The sequence below is a fragment of the Ursus maritimus genome, unplaced genomic scaffold (genome assembly GCF_017311325.1).
Source record: "Ursus maritimus isolate PB19 unplaced genomic scaffold, ASM1731132v1 scaffold_12, whole genome shotgun sequence".
NCBI classification, from domain to species: Eukaryota; Metazoa; Chordata; class Mammalia; order Carnivora; family Ursidae; genus Ursus; species Ursus maritimus.
In genome coordinates, this window is record NW_024423564.1 from 63,679,091 (window position 1) to 63,698,262 (window position 19,172).

Here is a 19,172-nt window from a genome sequence, read left to right on the forward strand (position 1 = left end):
AATATGTGTTCTTATTGTACCTCACTTCCACTTCCAGACCATTATCAGTCCTTCATCTCTAAAAATCTTCAGCTTTGAATTTCGTGTTAAAAGGTCATCACCTATACTTATTGAGGTCATCTCCCCTCATTTCCTGATGATTTTTAAGGTCCTGGTCCTTAACTGCTCTCTGTCTTAATTCTTAGTAATTTAACTATCTTTGTAAGTGATTCTTCGAATACTTTGGCCTCTTAGTTTCTTGAATTTCTTTCCTACAGAAATCTTTTCCTCCACCCTGCATCAACTATATCTTCCCATGGTCCTATCATTTAATTATAATTCTCAAATCTTAATTTCAGGCTTCCATTTTCTGCTTACCATCTCTTATCTTTCTAGCTCATTTTCTTTGGTATCTTAACTCTAGCAATCCTTCCACACTATTTAGGCCTCCAGTGCATTGTTTCTACCATCTGTTCATGATCATTACCTTCTTCATGTCCTCTCTTCCTTCCTTAGAGTGGATTAAATCCCACAATTAATCATTATAATCACTTTCTTGCATATGGTCTCAACTCTTTCTTTATGGATCCTGCTTGACAAAAATCCTTATTTTCAGTAAATCCAACTCCATCTATTCTGTGCCTCACAGCTAAATGTGGCTACAAACAAAATCATGGTGTTGGTGTATCTTTAAATTCATGATCATGATCTTTAGAGAGTCCCTTGATGTTGCTAGGCAATCATAGTATATTTACCTGGTTTATCCACACTCCTAAATGATTATTTTCTACTTATCCTCTCCTCAGACCTTTAAAGTACTTCTCCCTTATTCTCACTCTCAGCTGATAACTTGACTTCCTGTTTTGTTTCACTCACAAAATAAAGGCAATGCAAGAAAATTTCTGTAAGTTCCCAGCTTGAACTCTGTTTACTTACCTGCGTCTTACACACATACTCTTCTTTTGTTACTCTAGATGGCCTGTCCAGTCTCCTTTCAAAGACCACACCTCCATGTTTGCTTTGAATTACATTCTTTGTCTCTTCTGGCCTATTCAAGGACTTCACTCTTAATTCTTCTGTGTGTTTCCTGTATCATCAATGTTTTCTTCCTCTAGTAGGTCATTTCCTCTAATAGAGTGTAACCACAAACATGATATTTTTTCTTCCATTTTTCTCTTGGTCCCACTTCCCCTTCCAGCAGTCTGCTCCATTCCTCTTGGTAACAAAACTTCCCCCAAAGACTTGTTTATATTTCTTGTCTCTGTTTCTCCTCATGCCTTCTGAGCCCAGTCTAGGCAGATAATTGCTAGTGCTCTTGTCAAAGCACCAGTGAAGTGACCACATAACTAAATTCACTGGTGATCTTATGCAGTGTAATGATTTTTAAGTGCATCTATATACACAGTCAATTTTAGATCTTTAATTTATATCTCCACCCCAGACCTGTTCCCTGAATTCCAGATTGATATATCCAGCTGCTTATCTTTCCCACTTAAATGCGTAATACACATTTCAAACTTACCTGCCCAAAATGGAAGTCTTCATCTTCAGTCTTACCCATTTCAATTGTTAGTAACTTCATCCTTCCAGTTGTTCAGTCTAAAATCTTAAGGATCAAAACTGACTCCTTTCTGTCGTAACCCATATTCAGTGTGTCAAGAAATTCTTTTGGCACTGCCTTCAGAATATATCCAGAATCTAGCTATTTTGCATCACTTCTACTACCATCACACTGACATAAGCCATTATCACCTTTAGTATATTCCATTAGCCTTCTCTGTGCTTCTGCCCTCCTCTGCCAACCCCTTCCCATCTGTTTTCAACATAGCTGATGAAGTGATTCTTTTTAAGTGTGAATCTGATCATGTCACTCCAGTAGTTTCCCATTTCATTCAGACTAAAAGTCAAAGCCCATAGCTCAATACATTTCCTGTCCCTGCCATGACTGTTCCCTCTCTGACCTATTGCTACCAGTGCTCATTTGACTTCAGTTACATTGGACTTCTTGTTGTTCATTAAGCATTTTGTGCTGTTTTTCTTTGCTTTAAATATTCTTTTTCTGTATTTTCTCATGATTTGTTTCATTACCCCCAGTCTTTGCTCAAATGTCACATTTTTCAAGTGAGTTCACCCTGATCACCCAGTTTAAAATTACATAACTTCCCACCCCCATATTCTTCACCCCTCCTTTCCTGATCTATCTTTAGTCCAAAAAATTACCACTTTTTAATATTCAGCTATATAGGTTACTTACTTTATTTATTCCTACTAAAATGTAGAGCTCTATAAGAGATGGGGCAATTTAGACTGTTCTGTTCACCACTATATCCTCAGTGTTTGGAATAGTCCTGGCACAGAGTAGGTTGCTCAATAAATATCTGTTGAATAAATATATATGTCCTGGGTTATGCTGTAAAGATGTAAAATGTGTTCCTTAATGAGTTTTGCTGTCAAAAAAAGTTTGAGGGGTGCCTGGGAAGCAGAGTCAATTAACTGTTCGATTCTTGATCTCAGCTTAGGTCTTGATCTCAAGGTTGTGAGTTTAAGCCCCACATTGGGCTCCATGCCCAGTGTGGAGCCTACTTAAAAAAAAAAAAAAAAAGGTTTGAACTATGTTAGTATTTACTATCAAGTTAGGAATTTGAAAGGTTTGTAGTAATTTTACGGCCAAAAAATTTAGTGAACTTTTGTATGGTTTTCAAGATGTAGTTCAGATGTATCTCAAGAGTAGTTTATTCACCCTAGATGGATCATTTTAACAAAAAAATTCTCTGGAGTAATAGTTAAGTGACCTAAGTAACACTGACTGGAGACCTCATCCAACTTGCCTTACTTCTCAGGCTGCAGCTCCTCATCTATAAAGTCATTGGGTTGAGGTGCTCACTATGATCTTTTCTAGGTCTTATGATCTCTGAAAACCTACATTGCTAATTTTTGCTGTAATGATCCTGGAACGAAGTGCATATTAGTTTTGAAGATATACTTCTTCAATGAAGAAATTAATGACTCTCAGCTGTGTTCTTAGCCATTGTATCTCATCATGAGCTAAAGAATTTGTATTTTATTTTTAATGTTCATATTTATGCTTATTTATGATATATATAGGAGAAACAAGTTACTTGGTTTCAATAGTTCTGCATTATTCTGTTTAGGAAATTGTCAAAAATTTTAAAAACCTACAATATTGAAAAAATTGTAAGAACTTTAGGGAAAAAATGAAAATGTACAATCAACAGTCATTTTTTTTGTTTGTTTTTAATTTTTCTTTTTCAGACGGTCTTAAAATCGCTACATTTGCCAAAAAACAACAGTCTTTATGTCCTTACACCAGACTTGCCACCACCTTCATCATCTAGTCATGCTGGGTAAGGTGTTTACTTTTCCTGAGAATCTGAAATGGAAAGCTTGATTGTTAAGTTGCTTTAAGCTGTGTATAAATATCAAAATGAAATCAAATCAAAATCTTTTTGAAACTTTAACTTACCAATAACTATTAACTACATAAAATTTCTATTTGGTTTGGGTAGTTTGATTTTAGTGGTGGAATTTTTTTCCAAAGAAAATCTTTAGCAAAACTCCATTATGGAAAAAATAGTAAAAAATGATACTGTTTTGTTTGAAGGGGAGGGACTAGTGCTTTGGAAGGAAGAGATTGAATAAATGGAACTCTAGCTTCTCCCGTGACTAAAGAAAGCATACTTTTGAGGAAAATTCATCAGGCACTGCAGAATACAGCTTGAAAAGCACTGATACAACATTTTTACTAAGTTTTTATCTCTTCTTGGAATAAAGTATCTCGTTCTTTTTTCATTATTCACAGTGAAACTTGGGACATTTATAGAATGATTAAATGCTTTTAGTATTAAATTATATATGACATTATTGCTAGGTAAAAAAACTGATCTAAAGTACATGATGTTAGTGATAGAGTAATAATTTTTGTGAGTACAATATCATTCCAGAGCTATGTTTAAATTGTTTTTAGATTTTCACAGTTTTTATACATATTTACTTCTTTTTTAATACTACTTGGTGATTTTGTGTAGTAGAGAGACCTGTGTGCCTAAACTTGGGATATTCTCAAACTTTTCCTACCATGTATCAAATATCTTTATTATTATATAGTAGAAGGAAAAAATTTCCGTTTTTCTCACTATAGTACTCACAGAGCACTCTGGCTACCAAATGTGTGGGGTTCTTTCCCCACACACCAGGCCATTCTTCAATACCAACTTGATGTTCTACAATTTAAATAAATTCTGACACTATCTACCTGAAGATAGCATTTTATTTATTTATTTATTATTTATTTATTTATTTATTTTTAAGATTTTACTTATTTATTTGACAGAGAGAGAGACAGCCAGCGAGAGAGCGCACATAAGCAGGGAGAGTAGGAGAGGAAGAAGCAGGCTCATAGCGGAGGAGCCTGACGTGGGGCTCGATCCCAGAATGCCGGGATCACGCCCTGAGCCGAAGGCAGTCGCTTAACGACTGCGCCACCCAGGCGCCCCTGAAGATAGCATTTAATCCCATAGGTTCAGGGCTCAGTTCTATAAGACTGCTCCCATATTGGACACTATTTCAAGTCTAGGTTGTCTCCTGTGCTTCTGAACAACTGGGTATACATTGGAGGTTCCCACAGCCCTCTTCTTGGGTTTGATAATTTGCTAGAATGGCTCACAGAACTCAGAAAAGTGCTCTACTTACTATTACCAACTTATTACAAAACATATTTTAAAGAATGTAAATGAACAGCCAGATGAACAGATATATAGGACAAGATCTGGAAGTGTCTTGAGCACAGGAACTTAAAGTTTGGGATGTGCCACCCTCATAGCACATAGATGCATTCTTTTTCACCAACTTGGAAGCTGTTAAAAACCCTTCACTGTATGGTGACTAACATAATATAATAAAAAAAATTATTATAAAAAAAACCCAAAAAACAAAACAAAAACAAACAAAAACCAAAAATACTAAAGAAACATAACATGACAAGTGAATTCAGTGTAATGCTGGACTGGATCCTTTTCTGGAAAAAAAAACTGCAATAGGTGTTATTGGGATAATTGATGAAATTAGAGAATCTGTAGTTAAATAAAAACATATTAAGGTTAAAAAAAAACCCTTCAGCTAGGGTTTTTTATAGAGGCTTTATTACATAGGCACGATTGACTAAATTATTGGCTATTAATAATTAATAATTAACTCAACCTCCCTACAAATGTGGAGGCAGGGAGAATGCAGGTAGCTGAAAGTTCCAACCTTCCAATCGATTGCTTTCCCTTGCAACAAGTCCTCATCTGAGGGTTTTTTTTCGAGGGTTTTTTCTGTCATTAACTCATGAACAAACTCTTGTGTGGCTGAAAGGGGCTTGTTACAAATAACAAAAGGCCCCTTGCTCCTTCCACCTGTATTGCTCTTATCATTTAGAAAATTCCAAGGGTTTTAGGGAGCTCTTGTTGGGGGGACAGGGAAGAAGACCAGATATATATTTCTTATTATAGATTATGCCATTACAGGTAGATAGTACCAAAAAAATTAAATTTGACTTGTACCAAAGTAGAAATCACTGACCTGAAAAAAGTTAAATCTAATATAATTGTATTTGGTAGTCTATTAATAGTTCATTTGAGGTTAAGAATTTAAACATTTCTTCGGTCACTGTTTATTTTCTGTTAAGATCACGTATTAACCGGAGGTTGAATTTGCACATCATTACAAACAGCCAACAGTACTTGTAGTCCTTGTGTTTATAGTAATGTTGATATCAACACTACATGAGATTAAGTTAAACAGGAAGTTATAGGTATGGTTCTGTATCTAGTCAGGACATTATTTTTGTAGTTTAGTTAGCAGAGTGTAATCACTGTCACCCCATATGTAATCCACATAATTATGAGCAGATAGAGACATTATTGGTTATAATCTATTGTATGATTAAATGGATTTATCAAAATGTCTTCCTGGGCTAATGGAGATGTTCTTCATTGCCATGTGGCTGACCTTCCTTTGATTGTCAAATTGCTCAGTTCCTGGCAAGCAGGGCCCTACAGTGCTTATAAAATACAGTGTTTTATTGGAGAATGACTACTAAATTAGTCTTCCTTAGTTGGCTTTATGAATTTTTTTTTAAAGTTTCTACTTTAATTCCAGTTAGTTAACCTACAGTGTTATATTAGTTTCAGGTATACAATATAGTGATTCAATAATTCCATGCATCACCTGGAGTTCATCACAACTAGTGCACTCCTTAAGCCCCATCACCTATTTAAGACATCCTCCTACCCACCTCCCCTCTGATAACCATTAATTTGTTCTCTATAGTTCAGAGTCTGTTTCTCGGTTTATGTTCTCTCTTTTTGTCCTTTGCTCATTTGTTCTGCTTCTTAAATTCCATGTGGGAGTGAAATCATATGGCATATGTTTTTCTCTGACTTAGTTTGCTTAGCTTTATACTCTTTAGCTCCATCATGTTGTTGCAAATAGTGATTTCATTTTACTTTATGGCTGAATAATATTCCATTGTATATATATACCACATCTTCTTTATTCATCATCAGTAGACACTTTGGCTGCTTCCTTATCTTGACTGTTGTAAATAATGCTGCTATAAATATATGGGTGCATGTGTCCCTTTGAATTCGTGTTTTTGTATTCTTTGGGTATAAATACCCAGTAGTGCAATTGCTGGATCGTAGGGTAGTTCTATTTTTAACGTTTTGAGGAACCTCCATAGTGTTTTCAGAGTGGCTGCATCAGTTTGCATTCCCACCAACAGTGCAAGAGGGTTCCTTGTTCTCACATCCCTGTCAACACTTGTCTCTTGTGTTTTTTGACTTTAGCCGTTCTGACAGGTACGAAGTGATATCACATGGTGGTTTTGACTTTCACTTCCCTGATGTTGAGCGTCTTTTCATGTGTCTGTTGGCCATCTGTATTTCTTCTTTGGAGAAATGTCTGTTCATGTTTCTACCCATATTTTAATTGGATTATTTGGTGTTTTGGTATTGAGTTGTACAAGTTGTTTATATTTAGTAAACTAACCCTTTATTGGATAATGTCATTTGCAAATATCTTCTTCCATTCTGTAGGTTGCCTTTTAGTTTTGTTGATTGTTTCCTTCACTGTGCAGAAGCTTTTTATATCGATGCAGTCCCAATAGTTTATTTTTGTTTTTGTTTCCCTTGCCTTAGGAGACATACCTAGAAAAAAGTTGCTATGGCTGATGTCAGAGAAGTTAATGCCTGTGTTATCTTCTAGGATTTTTATGGTTTCAGGTCTCACATTTAGGTCTTTCATCCATTTTGAATTTATTTTTCCATATAATGTAGAAAAGTGGTTCAGTTTCTTTTGCATGTTGCTGTCCAGTTTTCCCAGCAATATTTGTTGAAGAGACTGTCTTTCCCATTGGATATTCTCCTGCTTTGCCAAAGATTAATTGACCATATAGGTGTGGGTTTATTTCTGGGTTTTCTCTTCTGTTCCATTGATCTAGGTGTCTTTTTTTCCCCCATAACATACTCTTTTGATTACTGCAGCTTTGTAAAATAATTTGAAGTCCAGAATTGTGATGCCCCTAGCTTTGCTTTGCTTTTTCAAGGTTGCTGTGGTTCTTCAGGCCTTTTGTGGTTCCATACAAATTTTAGGATTGTTTTTCCTAATTCTGTGAAAAATGTTTGTGGTATTCTGATAGGGATTACATTAAACGTGTAGATTGCTTTGGGTAGTATAGACATTTTAACAATATTTTATCTTCCAATCCATGAGCATGAAATGTCTTTCCATTTTGTGTCATCTTCAATTTCTTTCATCAGTATTTTATAGTTTTCAGAGTACAGGTCTTTCAGCTGTTTGATTAGGTTTATTCCTGGGTATCTTATTATTTTTGGTGCAATTGTAAGTAGGATTGCTTTCTTAATTTCTTTTCCTGCTGCTTCATTATTGGTGTGCAGAAATGCAACAGATTTCTGTAGATTGATTTTGTATCCTGCAACTTTACTGAATCAGTTCAGTAAAGTTTACTTTTATCAGTTCTTATTTTTGTTTTATTAGTTCTAGGAGTCTTTTGGGTTTTCTATATATAGTATCATGTCATCTGCAAATAGTGAGAGTTTTACTTCTTCCTGATCTGGATGCCTTTTATTTATTTTCGTTGTCTGATTGCTGTGGCTAAAACGTTGAATACTATGTTGGATAGAAGTGGTGAGAGTGGGCATCCTTGTCTTTTTCCCGATTTTGGAGGAAAGGCTCTCAGTTTTTCCCCATTGAGGATGATGTTAGCTGAGGGTTTGTCATATATGGCCTTTTGTATGTTCCCTCTAGCCCTACTTTTTAAGGGTTTTTATCATGGATAAATGTTGTACTTTGTGCAATGCTTTTTCTGCATCCATTGAAATGATCGTATGGTTCTTAATGTTTTCTCTTGCAGTGAATGATATTTTTAATGTGTTGTTGGATTTGGTTTGCTAGTATTCTTTTAAGGATTTTTGTATCTATATTCATCAGAGGCATTGACCACTAGTTCTCTTTGTGTGTGTGTGTGTATGTGTGTGTGTGTGTGTGTGTGTGTGTGTGTGTGGTTTTTATCTGGTTTTGGTATCAGGGTAATGCTGGTGGCCTCATGTAATGAATTTAGAAGTTTTCCTTCCATTTCTATTTTTTGGAATAGTTTGAGAAGAATAGGATATTAGCTCTTCTTCAGATGCTTGGTAGAATTTGACTGTGAAGCCATCTGGTCCTAGACTTGTTTGTTGGCAGTTCTTTGATTACTGATTCAGTTTCATTACTGGTAATCAGTTTGTTCAAGTTTTCTATTTCTTTCTGTTTAGGTTTTGTTAGCTTATTTGTTTTTAGGGATTTATCCATTTTTTCTAGGTTGTCCAATTTGTCAGCATATAGTTTTTCATAATATTCTCTTACAGTTGTTTGTGTTTCTGTGGTCTTTATTATTTCTCCTCTCTCACTTGTGATTTTATTTATTTGGGTCCTTTCTTTTTTTCTTGATGAATCTGGCTAGAGGCCTATCAATTTTATTGATTTTTTCTATATCATTTATTTCTGTTCTAATCGTTATTATTTCCTTTACTTTGCTGGCTTTAGGTTTTGTTTCTTGTTCTTTTTCCAGCTCCTTTAGGTCTAAGGTTAGGTTATTTATTTAAGATTTTTCTTGATTCCTGAGTAAGGCTGTATTGCTGTAAACTTCCCTTTTAGAATCACTTTTGCTGCATCCCAGAGGTTTTGAACCATTGTGTTTTCATTTTCATTTGTGTCCATGTACTTTTTAAAATTTCTTCTTACTTCTTTGTTGACCCATTCATTGTTTAGTAGCATGTTATTTAACCTCCATGTATTTGTGATCTTTCCAGATTTTTTTCTTGTGGTTGATTTCTAGTTTCATAGTGTTGTGGTCAGAAAAGATTCATGGTGGGGCGCCTGGGTGGCACAACGGTTAAGTCTGCCTTCGGCTCAGGGCGTGATCCTGGCATTATGGGATCGAGCCCCACATCAGGCTCCTCCTCTAGGAGCCTGCTTCTTCCTCTCCCACTCCCCCTGCTTGTGTTCCCTCTCTCGCTGGCTGTCTCTATCTCTGTCAAATAAATAAATAAAATCTTTAAAAAAAAAAAAAAAAGAAAAGATTCATGGTATGACTTCTTTTTAAATTTGGTGTGGCCTGTTTTGTTTTGCCTAATATGTGCCTTACACCGGAGAGTGTTCCAAGTGCACTTGAAAAGAATGTGTATTCTGCTGTTTTAGGATGGAATGTTCTGAATATATCTGTTAAATCCCTCTGGTCCAGTGTATCATTCAAAGCCATTGTTTCCTTGTTGATAATCTGTTTAGATGATCTGTCCATTGATGTAAGTGGGGTGTTAAAGTCTCCTACTATTAATGTATTTTTATCAATTAGTTCCTATATGTTTGTTATTAACTGTTTTATGTATTTGGGTGCTCCCATATTGGGTGCATAAATATTTCTATTTGTTTTATCTTCTTGTTGGATTGTCCCCTTTATTATTATAGAGTCCTCCTTTATCTCTTGTTACAGTCTTTGTTTTAAAGGCAGTTTTGTTTGATATAAGTATTGCTACTGTAGCTTTCTTTTGACATCCATTTGCATGATAAATGTTTCTCTGTCCCCTCACTTTCAGTATATGGGAATCTTTAGGTCTAAAATGTGTCTCCTGTAGGCATCCTATAGATGGGTCTTGTTTTTTTTTATCCATTCCATCATCCTTTATCTTTTGATTGGAGAATTTAGGCATTTACTGTTGTCATTTTATTACTTGTTTTGTGGGTGCTTCTGGATTTTCTCTGATCCTTTCTTGTCTTTTTCTCTTTCATGGTTTTCTTGTTTTCTTTAGTGATATATTTTGATTTTTTCCTCTTTATTCTTTGCATGTATATATTAGTAGTTTTTGATTTGTGGTTATCATTAGGTTTGTATACAATGTTTTCTGCATACAGCAGTCTATATTAAGTTGATCATCGTTTAAGTGTGAACCCATTTTTTTTTTTTACTTCTTCCCACATTTGAGTTATATGGTGTCATATATTACATTCTTTTATATTATGAATTCCTGGACTAGCTTTTTACAGAAATATTCATTTTTTTTTCTGCTTTTATATTTCCTGCTGTTATACTGTCACTTTTGGTCTCTCCTTTCCACTCAAAGAGTCCCTTCTAATATTTCTTGCAAGCTGGCTTAGTGGTCTTGAACTCCTTTCATTTTAGTTTGTCTGTGAAACTCTTTATCTCTCCTGTTTTGATGATAGCCTTTCTGGATGGAGTATTTTGGCTGCAGATTTTCTCCATTCAGCACTTTGAATGTATTATACCAGTCCCTTCTGGCTTAGAAAGTTTCAGCTGAAAAATCCCCTGCTGCCTTATGGGTTTTCCCATGTAAGTTACTGTCGTCTTTTTCTTGCCGCTTTAAAATTTTTTCTTCATTACTATATTTTGCCATAGTTTAATTATGTGTTGGTGTGAAACTGCTTTTGTTGATTTTAATGGAGGTTTTCTGTGCCTCTCCTGGATATGGATATCTGTTTCCTTCACCAGATTAGGGATGTTTTCAGCTATTTTTTTTTTTTAAGTTTATTTATTTATTTGAGAGAAAGATGGCGAGAGAGAGAGCATGAGCAGGGGCAGAGGGAGAGGGAGAAGCAGGCCCCTCACTGAGCAGGGAGCCCAACACGAGGCTTGATCCCAGGATCCTGGAATCATGACCTGAGTGGAAGGCAGACGCTTAACCAACTGAGCCACCCAAGCACCTCTGTTTTCAGCTATTATTTCTTCAAATAATTTCTCTGCCCCCTTTCCTCTCTTCTTCTGGGATGCCTGTATACAGATGTTACTACATTTGATTTAGTCATTGAGTTCCCCAAGTCTTTTCTTGTTTTGCATAATTCTTTTTTCTCTCTTTTGTTCAGCATGATTACTTTTTATTACTCTGTCTTCTAGGTCATTAATTTGTTCCTCTGCTTCTTGCAGAAGCTGTTCATTGCTGTTCATTCCATAAAGTGTGTTTCTCATTTCATTTATTGATCTCTTTATCTCTCCTATGTTATTTCTTATCTCTGTGTTAAAGGTCTCACTCATGTCCTCCAGTCTTTTCTCAAGTCCAGGGTGTATCCTTATGATCACTACCTTATATTCTCTACCAGGCATGTTACTTTTATCTGTTTTGCCTAGATCTCTGGCTGTGGCCTTGTCCTTTTCTTTAATTTGGGATAAATATTTCTGTCTTCTCATTTTGTCTAAGTCTCTGTGCCTGTTCTTTTGTGTTAGTAAAGTCATCGATATCTCCTGTTCTCGAGGGTAATGGTTTTATTAAGAAGCCCTCTAGTGCCATGCACTGTTGTCTCTCTTGTTCCCCCATACCTGGTGCTTCTAGGAGTGTCTCCATTGTGTGCTGTTTGTGCTCTGTTGTTTTGTCCTGGCTGCTTTATCCTCAGGTCAGTCATCTATAGAGGGTCTCTTTGCCTGTTGTGGACAGTGTTTGGTCCTTAGCCTGAATGTGGCACTTTTTAACTAGGTGTGCTCTGGTATATTTGTGAAATGAGACCTGTCACCACCACCATGGAACTAAGGCTCCCATGTTTGAAAACTAAGGCACAGGTTTGGGCTGGTCTCCTGGAGCAGGAGGCTGCCGCACTGGACTGATACAAGCATGATTGGGATGGGCAGTTCTTCTGGAGCATGAGGGGTGTGGCTTGGTATAAGCAAGTTAGGTAGCAAGTGTCCATGCTGTGCTGGTTCCTGCAGGTGGCCCTGTGGTTATGTTGAGGGGCAGGTAGTGAAATGGTGCTGGCCACTTCCTTTTTTCCTGAAGTGGTCTCTCCGTGAATGCTGCTTCTCTAGGATGCACTCTGAAATGAGCAAATAGCCTACCCACTGTGTGCCCCAGGTGTTCTTCAGATCACTGTTTCTACTCTGTGTCTTTGGGTTGTTTGCCTGCCTTCTCTCCAAGAGCAGCTTAATGCCCTCTGAGTTCTGTTCCAGCCAAGTCTGCTGACCTTTAAAACTCTAGGCTTTAGGCCCTGCTTGTTGCAAGAACTCTTGAAATTTGGCCCTTCTTGCTTTCCCAGCCGTCTGCTATGGGGATTCATTTTCCCCTTGTGCTCTTCTGTGTGCTAGTCACCCTTCTCCGGACCCATGTTCCCTCCCCACTGTGATGGCCACAGTCTGTTTTTCTCCCAAACTGTGTCTCCAGACATCCTACCTTCTTTGATGTGGCCTCTTCTCTGCCTTTAGTTGTTGAGTTTGTTCTCCCAGTCTTCAGATGAAGTTCTGAGGTATTTAGGATGATTTGATAATTATCAGTTGTATTCCAGGGACAAGGCAAGCGTAGGGTCCTTATCTTCCAGGGTCCTTATCTTGCCACTATCTTCCAGCCTGGCTTAATGGATTTTTACCAAATTATAATGATGCTGTTTCCTTTGTTGGAACAGTAAGACAAAAAAAAAAAAAAAAAATTCAAAGCCAAACAGAAGACATAAAAGCACAGACTATCTGGGGAGTGGGAGGAGGGACACATAGAAGCTCCTCTTATGAAAAATCATGTTAATGCACATTTTATTAAAATCTAACTAAAGTCCAAGTTGTTTTTCTTTTAGTATGTTAATCTAATATATCTTTCAATAAAACTAAGGATTATTTTCCCTTTTGTTGGTGATGTATATTTGAATTTTGATTTCATGAGAGACAATTAAAAAAATCCATGCAGAACCTTAAATTAATGGTTATGATTATTTTTAATGTGATTTTTATTTTTTGTTTCAACAAATAAAAATAAGTTTTTGACATCCTAACTATAGAGCCTAAAAACATTTTCCTATTGAGTTATATAACATGCTGTGTTATCTAATATGGTAGATAAAATTTGAATTTGTTACCTAATTTACATTCTAAAAAGAAGAAAATAAAGGGTAATTGTGATTCTTAATGTTATTTGAGAATTGGCAAATGAATAGATGAGCTCTGGAATTGGTTGTCGTAAATAGGAGAATTTATGTATATAATAACCCATCCCTTTCTTCATCTCAGATTTAGGAATTTTGAAAAAGCAGTGTATTTTATTTAAGTGGTTGGTTTGATGTTTAATTGGTTTTATTATTTATGTTTCTCTGAGATGAGTCAATGTATATTGGAAAATGGAGGGGAGTTGGATAATAACCAACTATGATGACATTCTGCTGCTGGATTCTACCATTGCAATTCCAGTGCAATGGCAAACATTAGGTTTTTTTCTTTATAAAGGATCCGTCTTCTCTTAATGGAGCTCCTGGGTGGCTCAGTTGGTTAAGCATCTGCCTTTGGCTCAGGTCATGATCCCAGGATTCTGGGATCAAGCCGTGTCAAGGCTCCCTGCTTGGCAGGGAGTCTGCTTCTCCCTCTCCTCCCTGTTTATGCTCTCTCTAGCTCTCTCTTGTGCACTGTCTCTCACAAATAAATAAAATCTTTAAAAAAAAAAAAGTATCCATCGTCTCTAAATGGACTAGACAATATTGGTATTATAGTGTCACTCCTAAACAAAATTTATTATAACCAAGTCAGGAAAGTATTATGATTATAATCTATCTCTCCAGACAAAAGATGCCAAGGTATAAGTATAATGAGAAAAAGCCTGGATTACTCTCCCAGTTTAGTTGGTACTCTAAATTTTTCATTTATTATAAAATGGGGAGCATTGTTTTAGTTGTCAAAATGGTTCTAAAAATTCATTATTCAGGAGTGGTACATTATATGCAAAAACATCAATTACAAAGCACAATAATTAAAATGATTTGTTTATGCTTATAAATACCATTAGTAATCCTTTTCATTCAGCTCTTACTTGAATCTTACAATAACCCTGCAAGGATGCAGGTTGATTTTGCTGCATCTCTTTTATAAATGAGGAAACTGAGTTATGTAGAAGAGTTTTGGATCATTCAAGGTCAACAGTAAATACTTCTGACTCTGAAGTCTCCATGTGACTCTCAATCTAGTATAGCTTTCAGATCCTTGACAGAAATTTACAAGACTTTATTCTAAAGATACCTTTTCTTTTGGAGGCAGTTGTTTAGAAGTTTTTTTTTTTCAATCTTGTAATTTGTTATATACTCTTTGGAGGTCACTTATATACATTATTGTACTCATTGTAATTCTCGGGAATATTTGTGAAACTTCATTTTGTGATTCACTTTTTCAGCGTATCCTTAATCATTTAGTAAAATGTAGATATAAAATAACATGCTTTTAAATTGTTTACTGACAAACCATTTTATTCTCAAGGATTGGTGACAACTGTAGATCTAGAGAACACTACATTTTAAACCATATCCTATAAGAATTTTTTTCTTGATTTTACTGCCACTAGGGGGTGCCTGGTAATTGAGTCTTTTTTTTGTATATACAATTTCTGAAAAAGAAAACACTAAGAACAGAAAATTATGACATGCGTGTCTATAATTGCATTTAGAATTATTTTAAAGTAAATTATGTTTTTCAGAAAACAGAATATCAAGCTTTCTGAGAATATAAGAGCAATCTCTTTAATCATAATCTTTATAACAGTTGAGAATCATGTAAAAATGCTTCTTAATAAATCAGATTTCACTAATTAATAGAAAAGTGAAGCAATACCCTAATGGCAAAACTTCAAACTATACTATAAGTCATAGTAAAATTAGCAAAGAGGAAAAAACCTGTTAATTATACATGTTTCATATTATATGATTTAGTCCATCAGATTTAATTATTACATACTGGATAAAATAAGCTCTGTCTTCAAGTAGCTTATAACCTATTCATTAAAAGTATTAGGCTTTTTCTTAATTTGCCTCTTTACAGAAATTTTGCTTAGAATACACTCACTCTTAATGTTCTGTCTGCCACTCAGGTTGAATCATTCCGTAAGCTCCTCTTTTTATCTGCTGTAAGGATTGGTGTTCTTGAGACTTCTGTTCTCAGCAGTCTCTCCTATTGTAACTTCTCCCTGATATCTACTCTTAGTCCTTCATTTTCCAAATATGTATTGATGACACACTGTTTATCAGCCCATATGTCCTAGTTGCCAGTGGAGCTTTTCACTGTTTTGTATCCATATGTAATTCAAAGTCATAAGTCTAGAAGTGAGAAAATCCTGAGAAATCTGTACTATTGCTTATATTTTTTTGTTTCAAATGTACAATGGTGCAAAATACTGCAGTGTATTAGAGTTAGGATGATAATTATTTAAAAGGTCAATGAGTTTGGCATATTGATGACTTTGTTAAGATTATTTTTGGTAGGTAGAATAAGAACCAGATTATAATAGATTTTAAGGGATAAGGGAGAAGTGAGGAATTGGAGTTACTGTTATTTCAGAAAAGTCTACTGTGAAGGGAAGGAGAAGTTGAAGGATGAATAGGGTCAGGAGACTGGAGAATTAGAAGTATGAAGAGAAAGAGACAGCAAATAGGGAAATTTGAAAAAGTAAAACCAAAAAAGAACTATTGGCCAAAAAGGGTACAGGAGTGGCTTAGCTCAAGCTACGCAACAAAATACCATGGACTGGGTGGCTTAAACAACAGACATTTATTTCTCACAGTTCTTGAGACTGGAAGTTTTAAGATCAAGCTTCCATCAAGTTTTGGTTTTTGGAGAGAGCTTTCTTCCTAGCTTGCAGACAGCTGCCTTCTTGCTGTGTCTTCATATGGCAGAGTTTGAGAGAGAGAGAGAGAGAGGAAAGAAAAAAAAAAAGATAGCAGGTGGGTGCTATTGAGCAAGTGAGTTCTGGTCTCTCTTCCTCTTATAAAGATACCAATTCTATCGGAGTAGAGCCCCACTCTTATGACCTCATTTAACCTTAATTACTTCTTTTTTTTTTAAATCTTTTTTTATTATGTTAGTCACCATACAGTACATCCCTGGTTTCTGATGTAAAGTTCGATGATTCATTAGTTGCGTGTAACACCCAGTGCACCATACAATACGTGCCCTCCTTACTACCCATCACCAGTCTATCCCATTCCCCCACCCCCCTCCCCTCTGAAGCCCTCAGTTTGTTTCTCAGGGTCCATAGTCTCTCATGCTTCATTCCCCCATTCTGATTACCCCCCCTTTCTTTATCCCTTTCTTCCCCTACCGATCTTCCTAGTTCTTGTGTTCCATAGATGAGAGAAATCATATGATAATTGTCTTTCTCTGCTTGACTTATTTCACTTAGCATTATCTCCTCCAGGCCGCCACATGTTGCAGCTAAATGTGTATTAGAACTCTCGTTCTTTCTGACTGAAGGTAACATATTCCCAGTATAGTATGGACAAAGCTTCATACCAGTCATCTGTTGAAAGCATCTCGGTTCCTCCTACGATTTTAGCTATCTGTGGACACTTGCTGCTACGAAGCATTGGGGTGCCTAGGCCCTTCTCTTCACTACGTCTGTATCTTTTGAAGGGTTAAATACCCAGTATTTGTGGCTAGTATGAGGGTAGCTCAATTTTTAACTTTAAGGGACCTCCACACTGTTTCCAGGTAGTGGACCCTTGCATTCCACACCAACAATGAGAGAGGATCCGCTTTCTCCACATCCTCCCCAGCAATTTTTGCTTCTTGCCTTGTCAGATTTTTGCCTTCTAACTGGCAAAGGTTGGCATCTCTAGTGTGCTGGATTCTGTTTGAATTTCCCTTGATGGCTGAAAGTGATTTTGAACATTTTTTTCATGTAGCGTGATTAACCATTTGTACATGTCTTCATTGGAAAAGTGTCTGTTCATATCTTCTGCCTATTTTCATGATTTCCTATTTGTTTCTCAAGTATTTGAGCTCTGAGAAGTTCTCTTTGTAGATCTTCTTGGATACCAGTCTTTTATCTGTGTGATCATTTGCAAGTATATTCTCCCATTCCGTGGGCTGCCTCTTGGTTTTGGCTCTGACTTTTTGGCCGCGTGCAGAAGCTTTTTATCTTGACGAAGTCCCACAAGTTCATTTTATCTTTTGTTTCTCTTTTGCGCTTGGAGATGTGTCATGGAAAGGTTGCTTGGCCGAGTGTCTGAGAGGTTCTGCCTAGATTTCCTCTAGGATTTTGATGGATTCCTGTCTCACATAGGTCTTTTATTCCATTTGGAGTTTATCTTTGTGTATGGCGTGAGAGAGTGGTCAAGTTTGCTTCTTTGTATGTAGCTCTCCCCAATTTTCCAACACCATTTTGAAGAAACTGTCTTTTTTCCACTGGATGTTTTTCACTGCTTTTAAAGATTACTTGCCCAAAGAGCCGGGTCCATTTCTGGGTTCTCTAATTCTCGTCGATTTGGTCTATGTGGCCTGTTCATAGCTAGGAAATACTGCTTGTGTTTGTGATACACAGCTTGTGGCTACACTGAAATCCCGGCACTGTGGATGCCTCACTTGTTTTTCCTTTTCAACAGTTCACCTTGGCAATTCGGCACTTTTCTGGTTCCCTTCCAATTGAAGGACTAATTTGTTCCGGAGATTCTTTGAAAATGTCCTTCAGGTATTCTGATCGGGATAGCATTGAAAGTGTAGATTGCTCTATAGGCGGTGGCATGGACGTTTTAACAATGTTAATTCTTCCGATCCATGAGCATGGGAATATTTTCCATCTTTTTGTGTCTTCCCTCGGAAGAAGTGTCTTTTCGAAGTGATTTGTAGTTTTCTAGAATACAAATCCAACTTCGTCCTGGTTAAGTTAATTCAAAGGTAGCATTATGGTTTTTGTGCTATTGTAAATGGGATGGATTCCCTAATTTCTCTTTTTTCAGTCTCATTATTTGTGTATAGAAATGCAACTGATTTCTGAGCATTGATTTTGTATCCCGCCACATTACTGAATTGCTCTATAACTTCTAATAGTTTGGGAGTGGCTTCTTTTGGGTTTTCCAGGTAGAGTATCATGTCATCTGCGAAGAGAGACATTTTGACTTCTTCTTTGCCGATTTGGATACCTTTTATCCCTTTTTGTTGTCTGACTGCTGTTGCAAGGACTTCTAGTACTATGTTGAATAATAATGACGAGAGTGGGTATCCTTGTCGTGTACCTGATCTTAAGGGAAAGGCTTCTAGCTTTTCCCCTTTGAGAATGATATTTGCTGTAGGCTTTTCATAGATGGTTTTTATGAGATTGAGGCTTGTACCCTCTATCCCTACACTCTGAAGGGTTTTAATCAGGAAAGGATGCTGTATTTTGTCAAATGCTTTTTCTGCATCTATTGAGAGAATCATATGATTTTTGAATCGTTCTTTCTGGATAAAATCTAAGACACTGATAGATTTGTGAATGTTGAACCACCCTTGCATCCCAGGGATGAATCCCACTTGGTCATGATGGATAATCCTTTTAGTGCACTGTTGGATTCTATTAGCCAGGATCTTGTTGAGGATTTTGGCGTCCATATTCATTAGGGAAATCGGTCTGTAATTCTCCTTTTGGATGGGGTCTTTGCCTGGTTTGGGGATCAAGGTAATACAGGCCTCATAGAATGAGTTTGGTAGCTTTCCTTCTGTTTCTATTTTTTGAAATAGCTTTAGGAGAATAGGTATTATTTCTTCTTTGAATATTTGGTAGAATTCCCCTGAAAACCGTCCGGGCTTGGAGTCTTGTTTTTTGGAAGGTTGTTTATCACTGACTCAATCTCTTCATAATTAATTGACCTGTTTAAAAAATCAATTTCTTCCTGTTTCAGTCTTGGTAGTTTATAGGTTT

At 36.4% G+C, this 19,172-nt stretch overlaps 1 protein-coding gene across 4 annotated transcripts in view; it reads left to right on the forward strand.

Moving 5' to 3' along the window:
- Positions 1-19,172, forward strand: part of FAF1 (Fas associated factor 1) — a 484,187-nt gene that overhangs the window by 201,173 nt on the left and 263,842 nt on the right. For all 4 annotated transcript variants that reach the window (XM_008699225.2, XM_040627323.1, XM_040627324.1 and 1 more), the window contains one exon: positions 3,253-3,344. In XM_008699225.2, the coding sequence (XP_008697447.1) occupies positions 3,253-3,344 (92 nt within the window). The remainder of the gene's footprint in view (positions 1-3,252; positions 3,345-19,172) is intronic.